At 39.2% G+C, this 16,723-nt stretch overlaps 2 protein-coding genes across 3 annotated transcripts; one reads left to right on the top strand and one right to left on the bottom strand.

Annotated features, from left to right (window-relative positions):
* Positions 1 to 8,200: 8,200 nt before the first annotated feature.
* On the top strand, positions 8,201 to 10,466 carry badb (BCL2 associated agonist of cell death b). Of its 2 annotated transcripts, none has more exons than XM_010743272.3 (4): positions 8,201 to 8,398; positions 8,985 to 9,143; positions 9,780 to 9,991; positions 10,212 to 10,466. In XM_010743272.3, exons 2-4 carry the CDS (start codon positions 8,993 to 8,995, stop codon positions 10,335 to 10,337), a joined length of 489 nt encoding a protein of 162 aa, XP_010741574.1. In that variant the 5' UTR covers positions 8,201 to 8,398; positions 8,985 to 8,992; the 3' UTR covers positions 10,338 to 10,466. The 2 variants fall into 2 exon arrangements, with proteins under 2 accessions (XP_010741574.1, XP_010741573.1); XM_010743271.3 differs by having other exon boundaries at positions 8,207 to 8,398; positions 10,209 to 10,466.
* Positions 10,467 to 11,043: 577 nt separating this feature from the next.
* LOC113745598 (glyoxal reductase-like) lies at positions 11,044 to 16,243 on the bottom strand. The gene is made up of 6 exons (XM_027277368.1): positions 16,090 to 16,243; positions 15,216 to 15,493; positions 14,324 to 14,469; positions 13,944 to 14,083; positions 13,694 to 13,852; positions 11,044 to 13,572 (listed from the first exon to the last, which is right to left on the bottom strand). The coding sequence occupies exons 2-6, from the start codon at positions 15,461 to 15,463 to the stop codon at positions 13,393 to 13,395; spliced, it is 873 nt and encodes a 290-aa protein (XP_027133169.1). The 5' UTR covers positions 15,464 to 15,493; positions 16,090 to 16,243; the 3' UTR covers positions 11,044 to 13,392.
* Between the last annotated feature and the right edge of the window lie 480 nt (positions 16,244 to 16,723).

The following is a 16,723-nucleotide window of genomic DNA, read 5'->3' as shown; positions in this document are numbered from 1 at the left end:
CACGACAAACACACACTCACTCACAAAGACAGAATCCCTGCATGTATCCTGCCTCATCTTATTATGTGAAAATGAAAACGCACACTGAGAACCAGATGACGCCTGTATTACCACTGAGCTGTCACTTGAAACTGAATGTAAGCAACAAAAACAAGAAGTGATGTATGTCTTCACCACAGATATGATGATTATATTCTTTGTGTAACCATGTTGGAGTTTTGTCCTCTCATCTGAGCTTTGTTGCTGTTGCATAATTCTACCCTAAAAGTTATAAATGAGAAGTTGCTGCGTGTGAAACAAGTCATAGGGGGAAGTTCCACTTTACCATAAGAACGTCTTTAAGGATTACGTGTGTTTTTCTGCAACTCTACCCAAGAAAATTCAAACGCAATGGTGCATTTCATGATAAATGAATCTGATTCTTGGCGTTTTCATTCATGCTGTAACTCACAGACACATACACTAGATTGACTAAACTACGAAAATAAATAAATAAAAACAAACACATACAAGTGCAAAATATTCACACGTGTATGTGTGTGTGTGTGTGTGTGTGTGTATGTGTGCGTGCACCTGCACCCTTTTTCTGTGTACACGCACATTCACCCAGTTCAATATAACCTGGAGTGTTGCAAGGAAAATGGTCCCAAAGTGCAATTCATCACCTCTGTCTCTTCTCTCCTCAAGCAATACTGACCTTTCACTATGATTCATATCACACGGACACTAACACACACACACATAAGTGAACAGACACACACATACTGCATTTTTATATATATATATATATATGTGTGTGTGTATATATATGTATGTATGTCTATGTTACGTTAACATTTTGTGCATTAGAATTTTATAAAATTGGGATATAGCCCTCTTTGTAGATATTTTGTATTGATGGAAATGTCCAACAGCCTGCAGCAGGGACTGGACCCACAGAGATAGAGTTGAATAATACAAAGGGCTTTAAGGAACAGAAGTGGGATGAAAAATACATTGGGTTATTGGCAAATGTGTTCCTATTCCTTTCCTTGTAATGATGGCCATCTATCAAAGCCTTTATTTCATTATTTCTATGCAGATGTGTATTGTTATGCTAATGTAACAGTTACTTATCCTATTTCTGTTCTGCTGACTGTGGCTGGCTGCAGCCAGCAGTGAGTATAAGGTCTCATTAGCATTCAATGGTTTCTTAATGTAATTGTGCCGCTCCCTTAACGTTTTTTTTACTTTTTTAACTTTGCAAAGAAAACTAAAGCAGAAGTTGCACATGGTGTGAGACGGTGAAGTGTAATCTCTAATGAATTAGAGCATTTTATGTGATTGAAAACTTTCATCTCCAAAAAGTCAAAATGTGAAATCACAGTCACCCAAAAGAATTTAAAAAATAAATAAAAAGTTTGACTTGCTTTTTGATTTTTTAGCTTGTTCTAGTTTCTGGTCAGGCTCTTAAGCTTTAGTTACCACCTGACTGAGTCCAACAAGCAGCTTGTTTCTATCAAACAACATCAATTAAACAGGAGCAATGACGCCATCAGCTAGCAAGCTCCACATGAACTAGTTCAGTCAGCAACCCAGATACACAAAGGGGGGAAGAAAAAGGATGGGAGAGAGAGAAACGGGAGGCAGAATTGAAAGTAAGAAAGAGACGTAGACAGAGAAAGAGAGAGCATGGTGCAGACATGGGTGGGAGAGAGATGAAATAAGAGAAATGCATAGATGGACGAAAAGTAATGAACGTGTAAGGGCAGGGACACGGAAGAAGAGAGATAATAAAAGAATAAAAGGGGAAAATGTTAGGAGGCTGTCAGTAGGTGAAATGAGAAAGATGGGAAAGAGGATTAAGGCAATGAGGAAGACAAATCTACTAATGCAAATACCGTGTACTCTCATCAGGGCTGAAAATGCGTCTTGTTTTGCACCGTGTCGTGCCTTTCCATCCAATTTCCTGCCTCTCATCACTGTCAAGACAAAACAAATAAAATCTTTAAGGAGGATGGATGACCCAACCTTCCTGTTAGAGATGGGAAGGAAAACAGGCATGGAGCAGAGGAAGAAGTGTCAGCTGACCTAATGATTGTTATACGGACCATCAGCATCATTTGTTACGATACACTGCCTGTGACCAGCAGGTGGATAGGCGTCCTAAAGGCACTGATAATATATAATACCAAAATATTAGAGAGCAATTTCTTCTATCTAGATATGGACTTTTGCTTTTTTTATGTGAGTTTCACAGCCTGAGTTTTTTCTACATACCTGGAAGAAGAGGGTGAGGCGTGAAGAGTATTCATTTGGTTGCAATCTGCAACTTCACCACTAGGGGCACTAAATCCTACACACTGGACCTTTAATGGAATTCCTACATATTAAGATTCTAGCCTCTATTGCTGTCGTGTCTAAAATTATCACAGTAACAGTTCTTCATCACAGATTTTAATGTCAACATTAATTCTCACAAATGTTAGCATGAGCTGTGTTACTCAATATATCAAACTATTTGTCTGTGATGCTAGTGTGCAGTTGACAAAAAAAATGCCAAAGTCAAATGAGATTATAAATGTAACTTATTTTTGAGCGTCACAACACCTTCAATGAAAGTATCAATTTAAGGCTTAAAAACTTCTGATTGCACATTATTTTGCGATCTCTCCAGAACAGGGATGTGACAAAATAAAGAGGTTGAACTTGATTGGTTCTCCTGTGTTCACTCTGAACACTGATTGGCTAGTGTACCCTTACATGAGTTAGATCTTTTTTTTAAACTACACAGCCAATAATGTGTAAAACAAAAAAATACCAGCAAACTATATTCATAACTTATCAGTGAATTGTGTCATGTAAAAAGTCCATGTTTACTAAAAGTAATATGTCAAATGTATTTACGATTAAATTCGCTCACTATGCTGATTAAAGACTTCAGTAAATTACAGTTACAGTAAATGATGGTTTAACTGGCCAAGGGCGTTGGAAATGGCTTTACTGTATGGCACTGTAATGTATGGCAGCAATATCATGATAACTAAGTGAAGCATGAAAATGTGTTTTGCTGCAGGCAGGGATTCACAGCGATAAACGTAAACTGATTAGCCAACAAAAGCTGAATTAACTGCAGACAATTAAAGCAGCATTGTGATAATGACTTTATTGTGATGACTATATAGCCACTGTTGATATATGATATCTCTCTTTATAGTCAATATACTCCAGGAAGAGCTGAAATGAAGGTGAAGGGACTGAGAAACAGGATATTACATCCAACGTATAATCTTGTTTCCACCACCTGATTCAGTGCAAGGGCAGTTTATGTGTGGAAAAAGACTACAGCTATACATTAACTAACATTAGACTCTATAATGACAGACATGCACCTGTGTAGCACTTAAAGTTCACATATGGAAAACATATGTTTCAGACCAGCATGTATATCTACATTAGCTCTCTGAGTGCACACATACCACTCCAACCACATGAAAACAGCCAAACCATAATTGATGACATTAGAAGGTTGAAAAGGGGCAGGACAGGAGATTGTATGTGTGGCTTGCTAGATGACGAGCTAGTGAACAGACCTGAGTCAAGGCAGGGGTTAATTACAGTTTTAACCTGTTTTTTTTTTTTTTTTAACCTCCAGCCAAGCCAGGACTTGGTGTTTTGTCTATTTCATAATCCATTTCTGTAGAGGAATGGTGTGAGATGTGAAGATATCATTCTTGTGTATGTCCACTAAATATAAAGCTACAGCCAGGGGGCAGTTAATTTAGCTTAGTTTATAGATTGAGGTGGGGAAACAGTTAGTCTGGCTCTGTCTAAAGGTAACATCTACCAGCACCTAAAGCTCAGTAATTAATGTGTTATATCATTAATTTAATACATACAAAAACTGAACTGGAAAAATGCAGTTTTACAGGTGATTATGTAAAGGACTATTTCTTGTCCGGGAGCAGTGACTTCCCCATAACGGCTCATTTTTACACTTTGGTTTATGCACAAACTAAAAAACACAATATAACATGTTAATTAGTGAGCTTTAGAAGTTAATTTACCCTTTGACAGAGACAGGAAAGCTGTTTTGTTCTGTTTACAGTCTTTATGCTAAGCTTGGTATTACATGAGGGTGATAATGACTTTTGTATCTAACTCCTGAAATTTTCCAAAAATACAGAGCTAGGTTAAAATAAAACTAGCTTCTTGAAACACAACTTTATTTGCTATGGGGAAAGGAGAGTTTTCTTAACACTATGACAGATTTTTCACTTGTCATAAGATAAGAAAGATTTCAACACCAGTCCTGGATTAAATGTCTTGTCGAGGTGTGTATTTTTGAATTTTTATCCACCAGAGAAAAAAGACAGCAAGTCATTTTTAGTCCAAACCTTTAGTTTAAGAAGAGCTGGGTTATAAGACAGGCAAGGCTGCACAAGGGTGGAGTGGATGAAATTAGAACGCTGCCATATGTCAGCCTTGTGATCACAGAGTGACTTAGTTATACAGGGAGGGAGCGGTCCGAATAATGAGCATGTACAGAGAGCAATGAGGAAAGGGCTCCAGTCGAATGTGCGTGCTGGAGGAGTGTTTGCTCTTTCCATGTTCTTGTCTCGTACGCCATTCCTCTGAATTCTGTCTGGCAGTGCTCTAAGAGTTTTACATTCACTGCCACCTTTTCTGCTTCTCTATTATTTTAATTCTCTCTCTCTGCACTCTCAGACTCTCATCTCTTGGTCTGCCTTTACTTTTCATCCTTCATCTGTTGCTTATTCAGCTCCTTTGTCTGCGTTTCTCTCTCTCTCTCTCCACAGTCTGGGTTTCAGGTATGCTTCTAATCTTTTTTTCTTTTTTTTAATCTGGAAACCAAATCATCCTCTTGTTATTTTGACACCAACTTTCTTTTCTTCTCTCTAAGCTCTCCCACTTCATATAGTTCAAAACCTGCTGTGCATCTTCCTCAGCTCCCACACAGACTGAGAGTCGCAGGTCCGCACAGAGGGGAAAATATTTTGAAAGGACAGTGAGTGAAGCTGAGGCAGACAGGCAGTGTCCTGGCATTAAATTGGAAGGAACATTTTGGGAGCCGCTTGGAAACGCTGCAGCGTTTGCTCTCAAACAGCCACACACACTGAGTGGTGGTTTGGAGACAGTGTGGGAGTGCATACGCCTACGTTTCCCAAAATAACCGCCAGATGAGGGGCAGGGAGGCAGGGCGAGGTTGGTACAGGGAGATATAAATGGATGCTAATTGTATGGCTCCTTCAGATTTCACTCAAATCCAGCAGATTTATACATAAACACACACACTCGCTGTACATGAGTGCAGGTATGTGTGTGAAAAGGATCCTACTTGTATTAGAAACTGTAAAATCAGATTCACATTTTTATGGATTGTAGTTTTATGGATGTGAAATGCTACAAATTAGTGCATACATGGCTTAAATTCACTTACATGTATGTTACTGTGTGTACCCGAGTTCAGGTGTGTGTACCTATGGGATAACAGTGTACCTGTGTGTTGTCAGTGTGCCTGTGTGCACCTGTGGGTTAACTGTGTGTACTGTACGGTTCACGAAACTCAAACAAGAAGAGAATTCCCATGTATTATTTCTCTAATCCCTCCTAAAAATAGAGTTCAAAAGAGGCAAGTCTCAACAGTTTTTCTCTAGAGCTGCTCCATCCTTACACCAGCGCATGAAAAACTGACTGTGCGGACGCTGCATGTTTGTCTAAGCTTAGAAACTCACATTAGTTCTATTTGGATACACTGACTGAGAGAGAAGCTGCATCACATGGCCTTGAATCGCAGTCACATTTCCCACAAAAACAGTCCGCTCCTCCTGCTCAAGTGTCACTTACTGCAAAACAGACTCATTTTGTTTCTAATCCCACAAGAGGCTTGTAATGCACATACGAGAGAGGAGAGAGAAGAATGATGTAGAGGAGGAGAAGAGTAAAGAGCCCGAGATATAAATGGTAGATAATTACATGGTTGACTCGCCTGTGTTCATATGTGAGCAAAGTGCAAGAGAGCAAAGTAGAGAAAGAAGATATACAGTGCCACACACACCCTATATACAGTATTACTATATTGTAATGATTTTATTCAAACAATAAGGGGCAGATGACATGTTTTTCACACAAGCTGTACTTTTCCCCAGTAGCAGATTTTCAGGAAATGAAAGGAGTTTTTTTCCATTGATTTTGTAATGCAACAACACGGGAACTCCTATTTCTGATATCACAAAACATTTCCCAAATGTTGCAAAATACATTACAGCAATGGGTTGCAATTAAATATGGAACTGAAAATATGGGATTTTCCTTTATTCAACCTGTGTGACAGGAGATGAAGTAGTGCGAGAAAAGAGGAACAGCTCAGCAGAAGTTAAGACAGATCAGTTTGTAGTCCTGCCTCCCCACCTGCTGCTCATACAAGGTATGACAACAAACTGACATGAAGGATTTTCTACCCTCTCCTTGGCTTACGTGACTCGGGAAGAAAAGAATAGAGAAAAAGAAAGAAGGGTTTGGTGGATGTTTAACTGGACAAATATAAATCATATAAATCAACTTCCTTTACTGGTTGACTACGTCATCATGTTCAGTAAGAGACACTGTAATCTCTGTGTGTTTACACTTCTAAGCCTACTGAGTCTCGCCTCACCTTCTCCTTATCAGCCTCAACATCTGCCAAAAGCAAATCTCACATAACTGTTGTGTAACATAGGTTCAACCCTCCCTGTTTATTTACCTTTGCCCTTATTTTTATGCTGCCTCCAAATCTCCAAATCCCTTTCATAAAGGCAGACAGAGAAGAAGGAAGAATAACACTCATTTCATATCGGCATCACAAGCCAAGCCCAAACAGGTATTTCCATGTACAACGTGTCTATATATAGAGACTTGCACAATCTAATTTGTTCCAGTAGCAGATAATAAAGCCCAGTTTTGAATGACACTGCCAGAGAGGTATTCATTTCACTCAGTGTTTATTACTGAGATTGTAGTTGGACTGGACTGCATTATATTTCTAAGAAATAAAGAGTTTCTAATAAATTTGGCCACCACATTTACATACAGGAGAGAGTAAAGCATTCAAATAAATCAGATCTTTGAGTTTTAAAACAATGCATTTTTATAATAATGCACTCCAGTACAACACCACCCACCCACTGTGACCTCAATAATAAACATAAAGTAGAAATATTACCTTTCTCATAGTACCTATTGGGTTATTTGTACTTTATGGTACTTTTTACTTAGTTGGGTACTTTTATAAAGTAGATACAATTAGCTACACCTCAAATAGCTATAACATTCTTACAATTCAAATCTGCACTTAAAACCCACCTAAAATAGCCTTTTAAATCTGATTCAATTGCATTGTCCTATTTTAACCTGTTTTTAATGTTCTTAATATTATTGTAATTTGATATACATTTATGGTTATTTTTGTTTGTTTCTGTTATTTGCTGTCTACTCTCATTTATTGTAAGGTGTCCCTGGGTGACAGAAAGGTGCCTGTGAAATAAATGTACTATTATTATTATTATTATTATTATTATTATTATTATTATTATTATTTAAATGATGCTTACATGTGATCACTTTAGTAATAATGATCCAATAATAAGTGATGTACCTGTTAAGTAGGATTTTATTGAACTTTTTAACAATATATTTATTAACATTTTCTTACATACACATACACTTGTATAGACATACATGTCGTTATATCAAATATGTAGGTCTGTGCTCCATCGAAAGCACCTGTTATGGTACAAGTGTCATAAACAGAACAAAACCGAACAAACAAACAACCATTACATACACACATCACTAACATTTTATGCGTAACTTAAGGGCTTAATACAGTTGCGGGTATTTGAATTTATTTTTTATTTTATTAAATTTGTATTTAGTCCTGTTGTAAGGTTTACATGACTACTTATTCCTCCTCATTATCATTTGCTAAATCAATACCATTAACAAACATATTAAATGGTTTCCATATCTTTTCGAACTTTGGTACTTTTATTAACTTCCTTGGAGTATTATCATACTGTGGTAGTACCACTTAAGTGTAGTGATCTGAACCGCGCCACTAACATTAACTGATGTCACAATTGGCCTGTCCTGATTAAATCCCGCTGCGCCTCTACACCGATCCTTACGGTAAGCCGGTGAGACAAACAAAGCCCCAGCCCAGTCCTAGCTCGCAACAGTGACGTCAGCGCGCAGTGGCGGTGCAGTGACGCGCGGCGATTGGGTGAGCGCGGAGCTGAACTGTGTTGTACAGTAAAAAAAAAAAAGACAAGACACCGACTACAAAAACAACAGCTGCGGCCGCGTAAGGCCAACCGAAGACACACTCGCACTTTCCGGACTCACACCATAAACATTTCGGGTAAGGAAGCCTATTCACGGCCGTGTTTTTTTTAAAACATACTCCGTTAGCTGATGTAGCCCTTCAGCAGCTTCCGCCCTCTAGGAAGTTTCTTTTGTCCTCTTCAGTCAACAACAACAAAACAAGAGAGTCGGTGTGTTGACCGGGAACGAAGGTGTGCTGGCTGCTTTAACCACGTTACAGTAACAGGCCTTCAATGAGGTGAAATATGGGCCCGTGTTGTCAAAACAAGTCGGTTATCTCGCTGGTTGTTCCACTGTGAATACCTTTGGACCGGCTAATAACAGGCACAGCAAAGCGTCTTACACTGATAGCCTGGGTGTGTTAGATAGGGCAGCATCAACCATACAATGGATGATGCCATTTTATGATCCTTGGATAATTAGCTCATGTGTTGTTTGACCGTAGAAATACAAGCACAGTTGCATTTCTGCACCTTTTGCATATATATATACTCATATATGTTGTGTTTGGGGTCATTTAATTTATATGTACATCATGCCTTCTGTTCACAGCATGTTTTATTTCCTTATCTGCATTGTATAGTTTTTTTCCCCCCCGGCTTAAATCTTAATTTTTTTTCCAGATGTCACGATGGCTGCAAACTTCACTGTTTCCAGCGACAGCGAGTCAGAGCCATCGGAGGAGGTAGAGGAAGGAGAAGACAACCGATCGTCGCCCGAGATGGCCGAGCAGCAAGTTCTTCAACGCCACGCTCTCACCTTACCTGAGCTCAGGATGGGAGGTAGGAAACCTCCGAGAAGCACAGCCTGCTCCGGATGATACCCCACATGTTTATCTCGTATTGTCACATTTTCTTTTCTGCCTGTTAACCCAAACCTACCTGATGTCTCATAAGAGGTGGGCAGACCGAAATCAGACACAACATAACTGGGTTTATTATTTAGTATTCAATATGCTAAAATTCACCAGGGCAGTGAACCGAACTGAAACCCATGACTGCTTGTTTTCTTGTTATGAATAACAGTAGCAGTTGATGCAGAAAACGAAACAGTATCTTATTTTGTTTCCTGCTTCCAGTTTGCTGCAATACACATCCTATTCTTGCACAAAATAGAGGCTGGGAGGATGAAACCCGCCCATTCATCACTCTCCAACATTACTATCTGTTCTTCTTTTTTGTCCTGCATCTCCTCATTTTGCAGGAATCAATCCGGTTCTTCCTCACACAGATTTTTACTGTGATGTACTTTGTACTTTTGTGTGTTTTATCATAGTTTTGACATTTTAGAACATACTGCTCCAGTGATTAATAGTCCTCTATTCCAACTTCATTATGTCTGTGTCTCCCTTATGTTGCTCTAATCCTTCTCTTGTGACGCATTACAAACCCCTCTCACCTTTTGTGTCTCCAATGAAGGCACCGGTAGAATCAGGGTGAACTCAGAGTCGAACTCAGAGTCCTACTCAGAGCTCCAAGCAAGGGGAGAAGAAGAAGTCGGTACGCCTACTGAGGGAGCTCCGTTCAGGGGGCGGTCCAAGTCAGCTCCCCCCGCTTTGTGGGCAGCCAAGAAATACGGCCGGCAGCTCAGAAGGATGAGCGACGAGTTTGACAGCCTGCTAGACAAAGGGGTGAGAATGAGGGGTCAGAGGATGGAAGATGGGTTAAAGATGGGTTAGAAAATGAGACATTAATGACTGTGTAGATATATTTCGCATGATTAGGGGGAAGGGGGCAAGAATGGATGACTGAGTCGTATAGGAAATTAGGAACAAAACTGGGATTTTTCTAGTATAAATGATCAATTTTAACACAACGCTGTGTCTCCGTTCCATGCATTAAATGAAGAAGGCGAAGAGTCCCGGGCCAACCAAACCGATGCACCACTCTAGAAGCTGGTGGAGCTACCTCTTTAGTCACCAAGAGACGGAGGGAGAGAACAACCATCACGATAACCACACACACCGCACTGAGTAGGCACGGAGAGAGGAAATAAAAGAGGTTTGAGGAACGAGAAGAATCTGTGGGAACGAGAAGAAAGCAACGGCGAAGCCAAGAGAACAATTCCGATGAAAGGTTGGTTCGATCAAAAAAAAAAAAAAAGAACGATCCAAACACAAAGGCATGTCCCATCATAGTCATGTCATCTTTGTATGTCACTGGTAAATACATTTAAATGACTTTTTTTGTATTCGTGTTGGTTGTGATGTTAACAATATTCTTGGGCAACCCACTGTGAAAGGGTAAAAAGTCAGTCAGGCATGAGGATAGACTGTTAGCTATCTGAACCCCATAGAGCGGATGAAATGAGGGGCCAAGAGAGGAGAAATGGTGTCATCAAAACGCATAGAAAGACGAGCATAAAAGTGGATTTGAAAGGTTACCACTAAGTTGAAAGACACTTACAGTTTCAGCTGTCTCCCATCAACACTATGCAATATACTGTAGATGGAGAGATGCACGTACTGAAATCGAAAACACCCGAGGCCACCTTGAACGCTGTTAGAATTTCCTTCCTTCGTTTTTCTTTTGGAAGTCGTAAATGTGTTACTAATGTTTGTTGGGCTCCGAATGTTTGTGCTTCACAAACACAAACTCACGGAGATCACTGCAATTGTGTGCCAAAAAATAATCCGCAGGCAACAGAGGAGAGAGAGTGTGTAAAAGGGAAGGATTTTTTTTAAAAAAAGCATTCGACTCGGGGGCCTTATTCCAGCTTTCTGTTCCGCTATCTGCAAGCCACTACCACAACTTCAAAACAACCGTACTTGACTATCAGTAACTGCTTTATATCTCAAATTTTTCAAAGGAAGAACAATCTTGTACAAGGACAATCTCTGATGATGCAGAAATAATATCTTTTGTAAAACTTCAGGGTTAGATTATATCTGAAGAAAAAAATGACATTAAACATACATATAGAAGCACAAAACCAATAAGAATCTATCTTTTTAAAAGCCTTGGATGAGCAAAAAAAAAAAAAAAAAAAAAAACAGACTTTGGAATTTTTACGTGTAAATATTTTGTTAATATTTTATCAAATGGCAAGGGGTGGAGGTTACAAACAACGTGAATTTTATTTCCTATTTTATGAGGTTACTATGCTCTTTAATAAGTCTGGCCGACCTAGCAATAGGCAGTGTACAATCCATGGCTGTTGTGATAAATGTTATGTGCATATTTAAAGATGTGGGTGGGGATGAATTAACTGCTGTACAAGGAGCCAACACACTAGCCTTTGACCCTATTATATATATATATATATATAGGAGGGACTTCTGGTCACATGGAAAAGCAGATGTGAAGGGAGGGATTTAAAATCGATTTTTTCAAACTACTACTAAAAATCAGTCCTGTTGGGTTATAAAACAATATAAGCGTGGGTTGTTTGCTTTCATCTGCATTGGGATGTGAATAAAATGGGATCTTAATCTATCAGGCCTTAGATCTAGGAGTGCTGATCTGATGCTGAATTTGCTATTTGTGTATTATGTTAAGCTTTTGGACGGGACATACTACACGCAATAAGACATTTCTGGGAGTTATTATTGTTCATATTAATATAATCTATGATCAGCACTTCTACACGGCTTGGTAAATATGATTAGGCTATTTGTGACTTGTTAATCAATGTGATTATTGGAAATTTGTTCTACTTGTGTCTTATCTCTTCCTCTCGACTTGTAGGGTTGAGTTGTGAAGTGCTCGGGTGTGCAGGCTGAGGGGCTGCGTTTGTATTGTCTTTAAACTAAAGCTTTCGCTCCACCTTTTTTCATAGCTTTGCCTCAACTCGGTTCGAGTTTATTAAATCAGAGTTTTAAGACAATCTGAATGGCAACACCTTCTTGTAAGATTCAGTCGACCATGTGTTTGGTAACATATGCACCACCCTGACTGTGTAAAAACATTTAGGTAACTCTTACATTGAATTAATATCTGGTATAAAGCTCCCAACACAGTTAACACAGATAGATTATGCTGTTACACTTCTTAAAACAGAAGCTACCATTTAATGATATCAGATCAGGGAACATGGGGATCAGGAATGAGTTTACTTCTCCTTGTAGACCTGTACTTTAACACATGTAGTACAGTTGATCAGCTGGCAGAGAATATGTACATGGTGTTGAGAGCTTGGGGCCACATATGAATGCTTTACTCCCTCTTGGAAATAAAGTTCAGCCGGATTTCTAAGAGTATAAATATTGTTCTGAACTGCCTTGAACATGCTGTAACCTGTGATGTGACACAGCATTACCAGGCCTGTCTGTTTTTACCCAATTACCGCCTTAAACTCTTCAGCTCGCTGTCACACATTACGCTCAAGAAAAGAAAACAAAGAGAGAAAAAAAGCACAATAACACTGAGGTGCGTTCGCTGTCACAACTGTGAGAAAAACACAATGGCTGACACTGGTTTTAGCAGATAGAGCCATTTAAACAGAAGTAATGACTTTTGAACATTTTTGGCAGTGAACACACCCCACAGGAAAGACCTGCCTGGGCACCTGGAGTTTTGCAACCATCCTTGATATTACTTGAATCTGGAGACGTGTGTGGAGAAAATTGAATTTTTAATATGTCCTTTTGTTTTGTTTGTTTTTTTTTCTTCTTTTTTTTAATGACTTTTGTAAATGTATTTTCTCTACAGCTGTGAAACTTCTGGTATATGCTGTCCTAAATAAATGATTTTAAGAGTGGTTTTAAAGTGAGTGTTTTAATTCAGAGACACCAGGACACAAAAAGCTATAATTCAATTTGGTGAGAGCATGATTTTATGATGGCATGTTGGCAGATCAGTAAACAGAACAAATGTTTGTCAGTAGGAAAATGATCTGACAATGGCACAACAGATTGGCTAGGATGTTACTTTACCTCTTAGATATAGTATTCATTATGTTAAATCCACTGACAACCCAGAATAAACTTCATCTAGTTGTGTCTAAACAATTAGTTCCTTTCTCTGGTAGTGGTTTCATAGTGTGGTTACAGTCAGTCATATGGAAAATAGTGTTTGTTCCACTAATGGTCTATCAAACAACTTCTGATGAATCCCAGTCGTATTTGTGCCCACAGTCCAAAGCTGACAGTCTGTCCATGTCTGTGTCACTCAGTGTGAAGTCAAAAATCTTGGCATTGTCCTTTATTCTGCCTGGATTTGACGACTTGGGAATCACTGGGACGCCCTGCTGCACAGCCCAGCGCAACAGGACCTGGAAGGGAACAAAAAAAACCTGAGTGTTTGTCCTAATGATAAATTATATTCATTTTCATATTCAAACACTGAGTAGGTGATGCTGACCCAAAAGCCCATGTGTATGTGTGTGTGTTTACCTGTGCAGGTGTGCGTTCACAGTTCTTTGCCACCTCCATGACCACAGGGTTGGTGACCAGGTCTCCTTTCCCCAAGGAAGAGAAGGCTTGGAAACACACTCCATACTCATCACACACACTCCTCAGCTCGGTTTGGCACAGTCGTGGGTGAAACTCTACCTGGAAAAAAAAAAAAAACATAGTGTGCATAAAACTTACATTTATGTATATTATATGTTATCTGACCCCCTTTTTCTCTCATGCAGTCTACCTGTAGCAATGCAGGAGGGGTTTTGCAGCTCTGCAGCAGTTCTCTCATGTGTGCTGGTGTGTAGTTGGACACTCCTATGGCCTTTAGCTTCCCCTGGGCATGCAACTCCTCCAATGTGGCCCAACTCTGAGCTCGGTTGCCTGGAATCAAATATTAATTAGGACTTCATCATCGGTGTTACTCAAGTACAGGTACATTGTGGAGGAGGAAAGTGAGAAGACAGCTTCAATATTATCTATTAATTAGTGGAGTATTTATTTAGAAAACATCTTATACACCTGGCCAAAGAGTCACTTCAAATGTTTTACATTTATGTTAGTTATAAATGTACACAGCTATGTTTCCAGTGATATTTAGGTACATTAATCTGACCTCTTTACCTGGGTTGCGTTGGTCAGTCACTACCAGACCCTCAGTGCCAGGCTCGTGGATCAGGTAGAGGTCAATGTAACCCAAGTCCAGCTGAGACAGGCTGTGCAGGGCTCCTTCCATGGCCCTCTCACCCTGATCCTTGGGGTCCAGCTTACTGCAGCGAGAAACAGAGAGGAGGACTGTTGAGACTGGTACACTGTGCCTTTGATAGTCAAAGCTGACTGAACCTCATTTGGTCTCTAGGAAAAGAAATCATGTGATGTGGGTATGACATCAATGTCAGGAGGCACATACTGTTCATTTTGCTCAACTAAAAATAAAGTTTGAAGTGAATAACAAAGAGAATATTTAGTTTCACATATTCCATGAATATGTTTATCTTCCAGCTGTATTCACAATGACATGCATGTTCATGAAGCTGGTTTCCTCTCTTGAGATTCTGCCTTATCAACTATAATGTATGGTGGCCCTGAGGCACACATACAGTTGAAACCAGAAGTTTACATACACTATATAAACTGTCTGACATGAAATCAGACACCACTTTTCCTGTTTTAGGTCCGTTATGATTACCAAAATTATTTCTATTTGCTAAATGCCAGAATAATGACATTTTTTTATTATTTTCTTCAAAGTCAGAAGTTTACATACATTTCGCTAGTATTTGGTACCATTGCCTTTAAACTGTATGACTTGGGCCAAACGTTTTGGATATCCTTCCACAAGCTTCTCACAATAGTTGACAAGAAAAGTCTGATTTTATGTCAGACAGAGAGGGAAAAAAGCACATTTGTCTTTTTATATAGTGCATGTAAACTTCTGGTTTCAACTGTATACATACGTACATGCTGTACAGCATTATTATATAGGACGGAGCCTATATAAATATATATGCGTCACCTGGTTATAAATACATCTTCTCTCGTTAAACCATGTTTGGGCAGGAGCTCCTTCAGGGTACGGCCCAATTGGACTTCATTCTGATAGACAGCTGCACTGTCAAAGACCCGATAACCAGCAGCCAGCGCTGCATCCACAGCCAGGTAAAAATCTTCAGGAGACAACAACCTGTAGGTACCCGTACCCAAACCCAGGAGGGGCATCTGAACCCCTTTGTTTAGGAGGACAGACGGGGCAGTGGAGGACATTTTGATCTGAGCGTGACTTCTTTTTCAACACTGTAAAAGAAGAAGAGAGATTTTGAGTAGTGAAAACTGTATTAATGGTAAAATGTATTGGGACTGGTACTGCACTAGGTGGAGAAGCAGGCAGGTCAGTTGTGTTAAGAAGTTAATCATTAATGTTAAGTACACCATGTACTTTTAAGACAGATGTCACAACGCAGTGTAAGTACACGCACTGTCAGAAAGCTGCAACTTCACAATGTACCTTTAAATATAAATATTGTGACTGTGTTTGCAGTATTTGTACGCTGCAACATCAATAAATGGCTGTGGGTACAGTGTGACGTGACGGAACGTTGTTGCGTCATAATGGACTACAAACATAGTTACAGTGGACTACAATTGCACAGTTTAAAATACTAGGAACGTCACAAAGCTATGCAGCATTGTTACAATGATGCTGTTTTAGAAGATTTGAACGTCACAGTGTATCTACAATAACTGAACACTGTAACGTGACATCTATGACGACACAGCAGTGTTCATTAAGACGTAGAAACGTCACAGTTGTTACGTTATAGTCTAGCTAACTAGGTGGAAAAGACTCTTAAATAAGGACGACACTAAAGATAATACATATTTCCATTTACCTTTTGAGCTCCTCCTCCTGAATTCGACCTGTCGACTCACTAAAGAAAACTCAACAAACGTAAACGTAACATAACTCGGAGGTTGTCCGTCAGAGAGAAATGTTTACATCCATAGACGGTGACGCCCTGCTCTGACGCCGCTGATTGGAAGAAGATCTGGCGAATCAGAGAAGGACAAGCGACCGGAAGGAAGTGTTTGATGGAGGTTTTAAAAATGTTTGGACTGGAAAACTTGCCTCATTTATTGACAGTCGGTTAATGAAAACTTTAAAAATTAACTTTAAATGACAGCTGTAATATCAAAAACAAAATCTTTAGTCCTCAATCTGAACTTTTTTTCCCCCACATTCTTGAACTCTTTCAATTCAAACTTTTACAAGCAATTATTGCAGAGTTATTATTTATTTTAGTCTTGAACAAAGCCAGGTTACAACAGGAACCCAACACGAAAGACATAAAATTGCATTATTTTAATCCAATGTAATGTATAATAAAAAAAACAAAACAAGAAGTGTGAATTTCAAAATCTTTATTTTAGTTAGATTTTAACTTTTGCGCACAAGATTAAAAAAAATAATAATCGGGACTTTAGGGCCTCTGTACTAGTTGTGTATCTTGGTGATCTCTATTCAAA

Source organism: Larimichthys crocea, chromosome III, assembly GCF_000972845.2.
Source record: "Larimichthys crocea isolate SSNF chromosome III, L_crocea_2.0, whole genome shotgun sequence".
NCBI classification, from domain to species: domain Eukaryota; kingdom Metazoa; phylum Chordata; class Actinopteri; family Sciaenidae; genus Larimichthys; species Larimichthys crocea.
Note: the sequence above shows the minus strand (reverse complement) of the source record. Positions and strands in the feature narration are given on the sequence as shown.

Excerpts from the sequence above, each read along its gene's own strand:
- LOC113745598 (XM_027277368.1), bottom strand. The coding sequence starts at position 15,463 with ATGTCCTCCACTGCCCCGTCTGTCCTCCTAAACAAAGGGGTTCAGATG. Across the intron at positions 14,470-15,215 it reads GAAGATGTATTTATAACCAG|TAAGCTGGACCCCAAGGATC; the intron begins GTGACGCATATA and ends TTCTCGCTGCAG. Across the intron at positions 13,853-13,943 it reads CCCCTCCTGCATTGCTACAG|GTAGAGTTTCACCCACGACT; the intron begins GTAGACTGCATG and ends TTTTTTTTCCAG.
- badb (XM_010743271.3), top strand. The coding sequence starts at position 8,993 with ATGGCTGCAAACTTCACTGTTTCCAGCGACAGCGAGTCAGAGCCATCG. Across the intron at positions 9,144-9,779 it reads ACCTGAGCTCAGGATGGGAG|GCACCGGTAGAATCAGGGTG; the intron begins GTAGGAAACCTC and ends TCTCCAATGAAG. Across the intron at positions 9,992-10,208 it reads ACAGCCTGCTAGACAAAGGG|AAGGCGAAGAGTCCCGGGCC; the intron begins GTGAGAATGAGG and ends CATTAAATGAAG.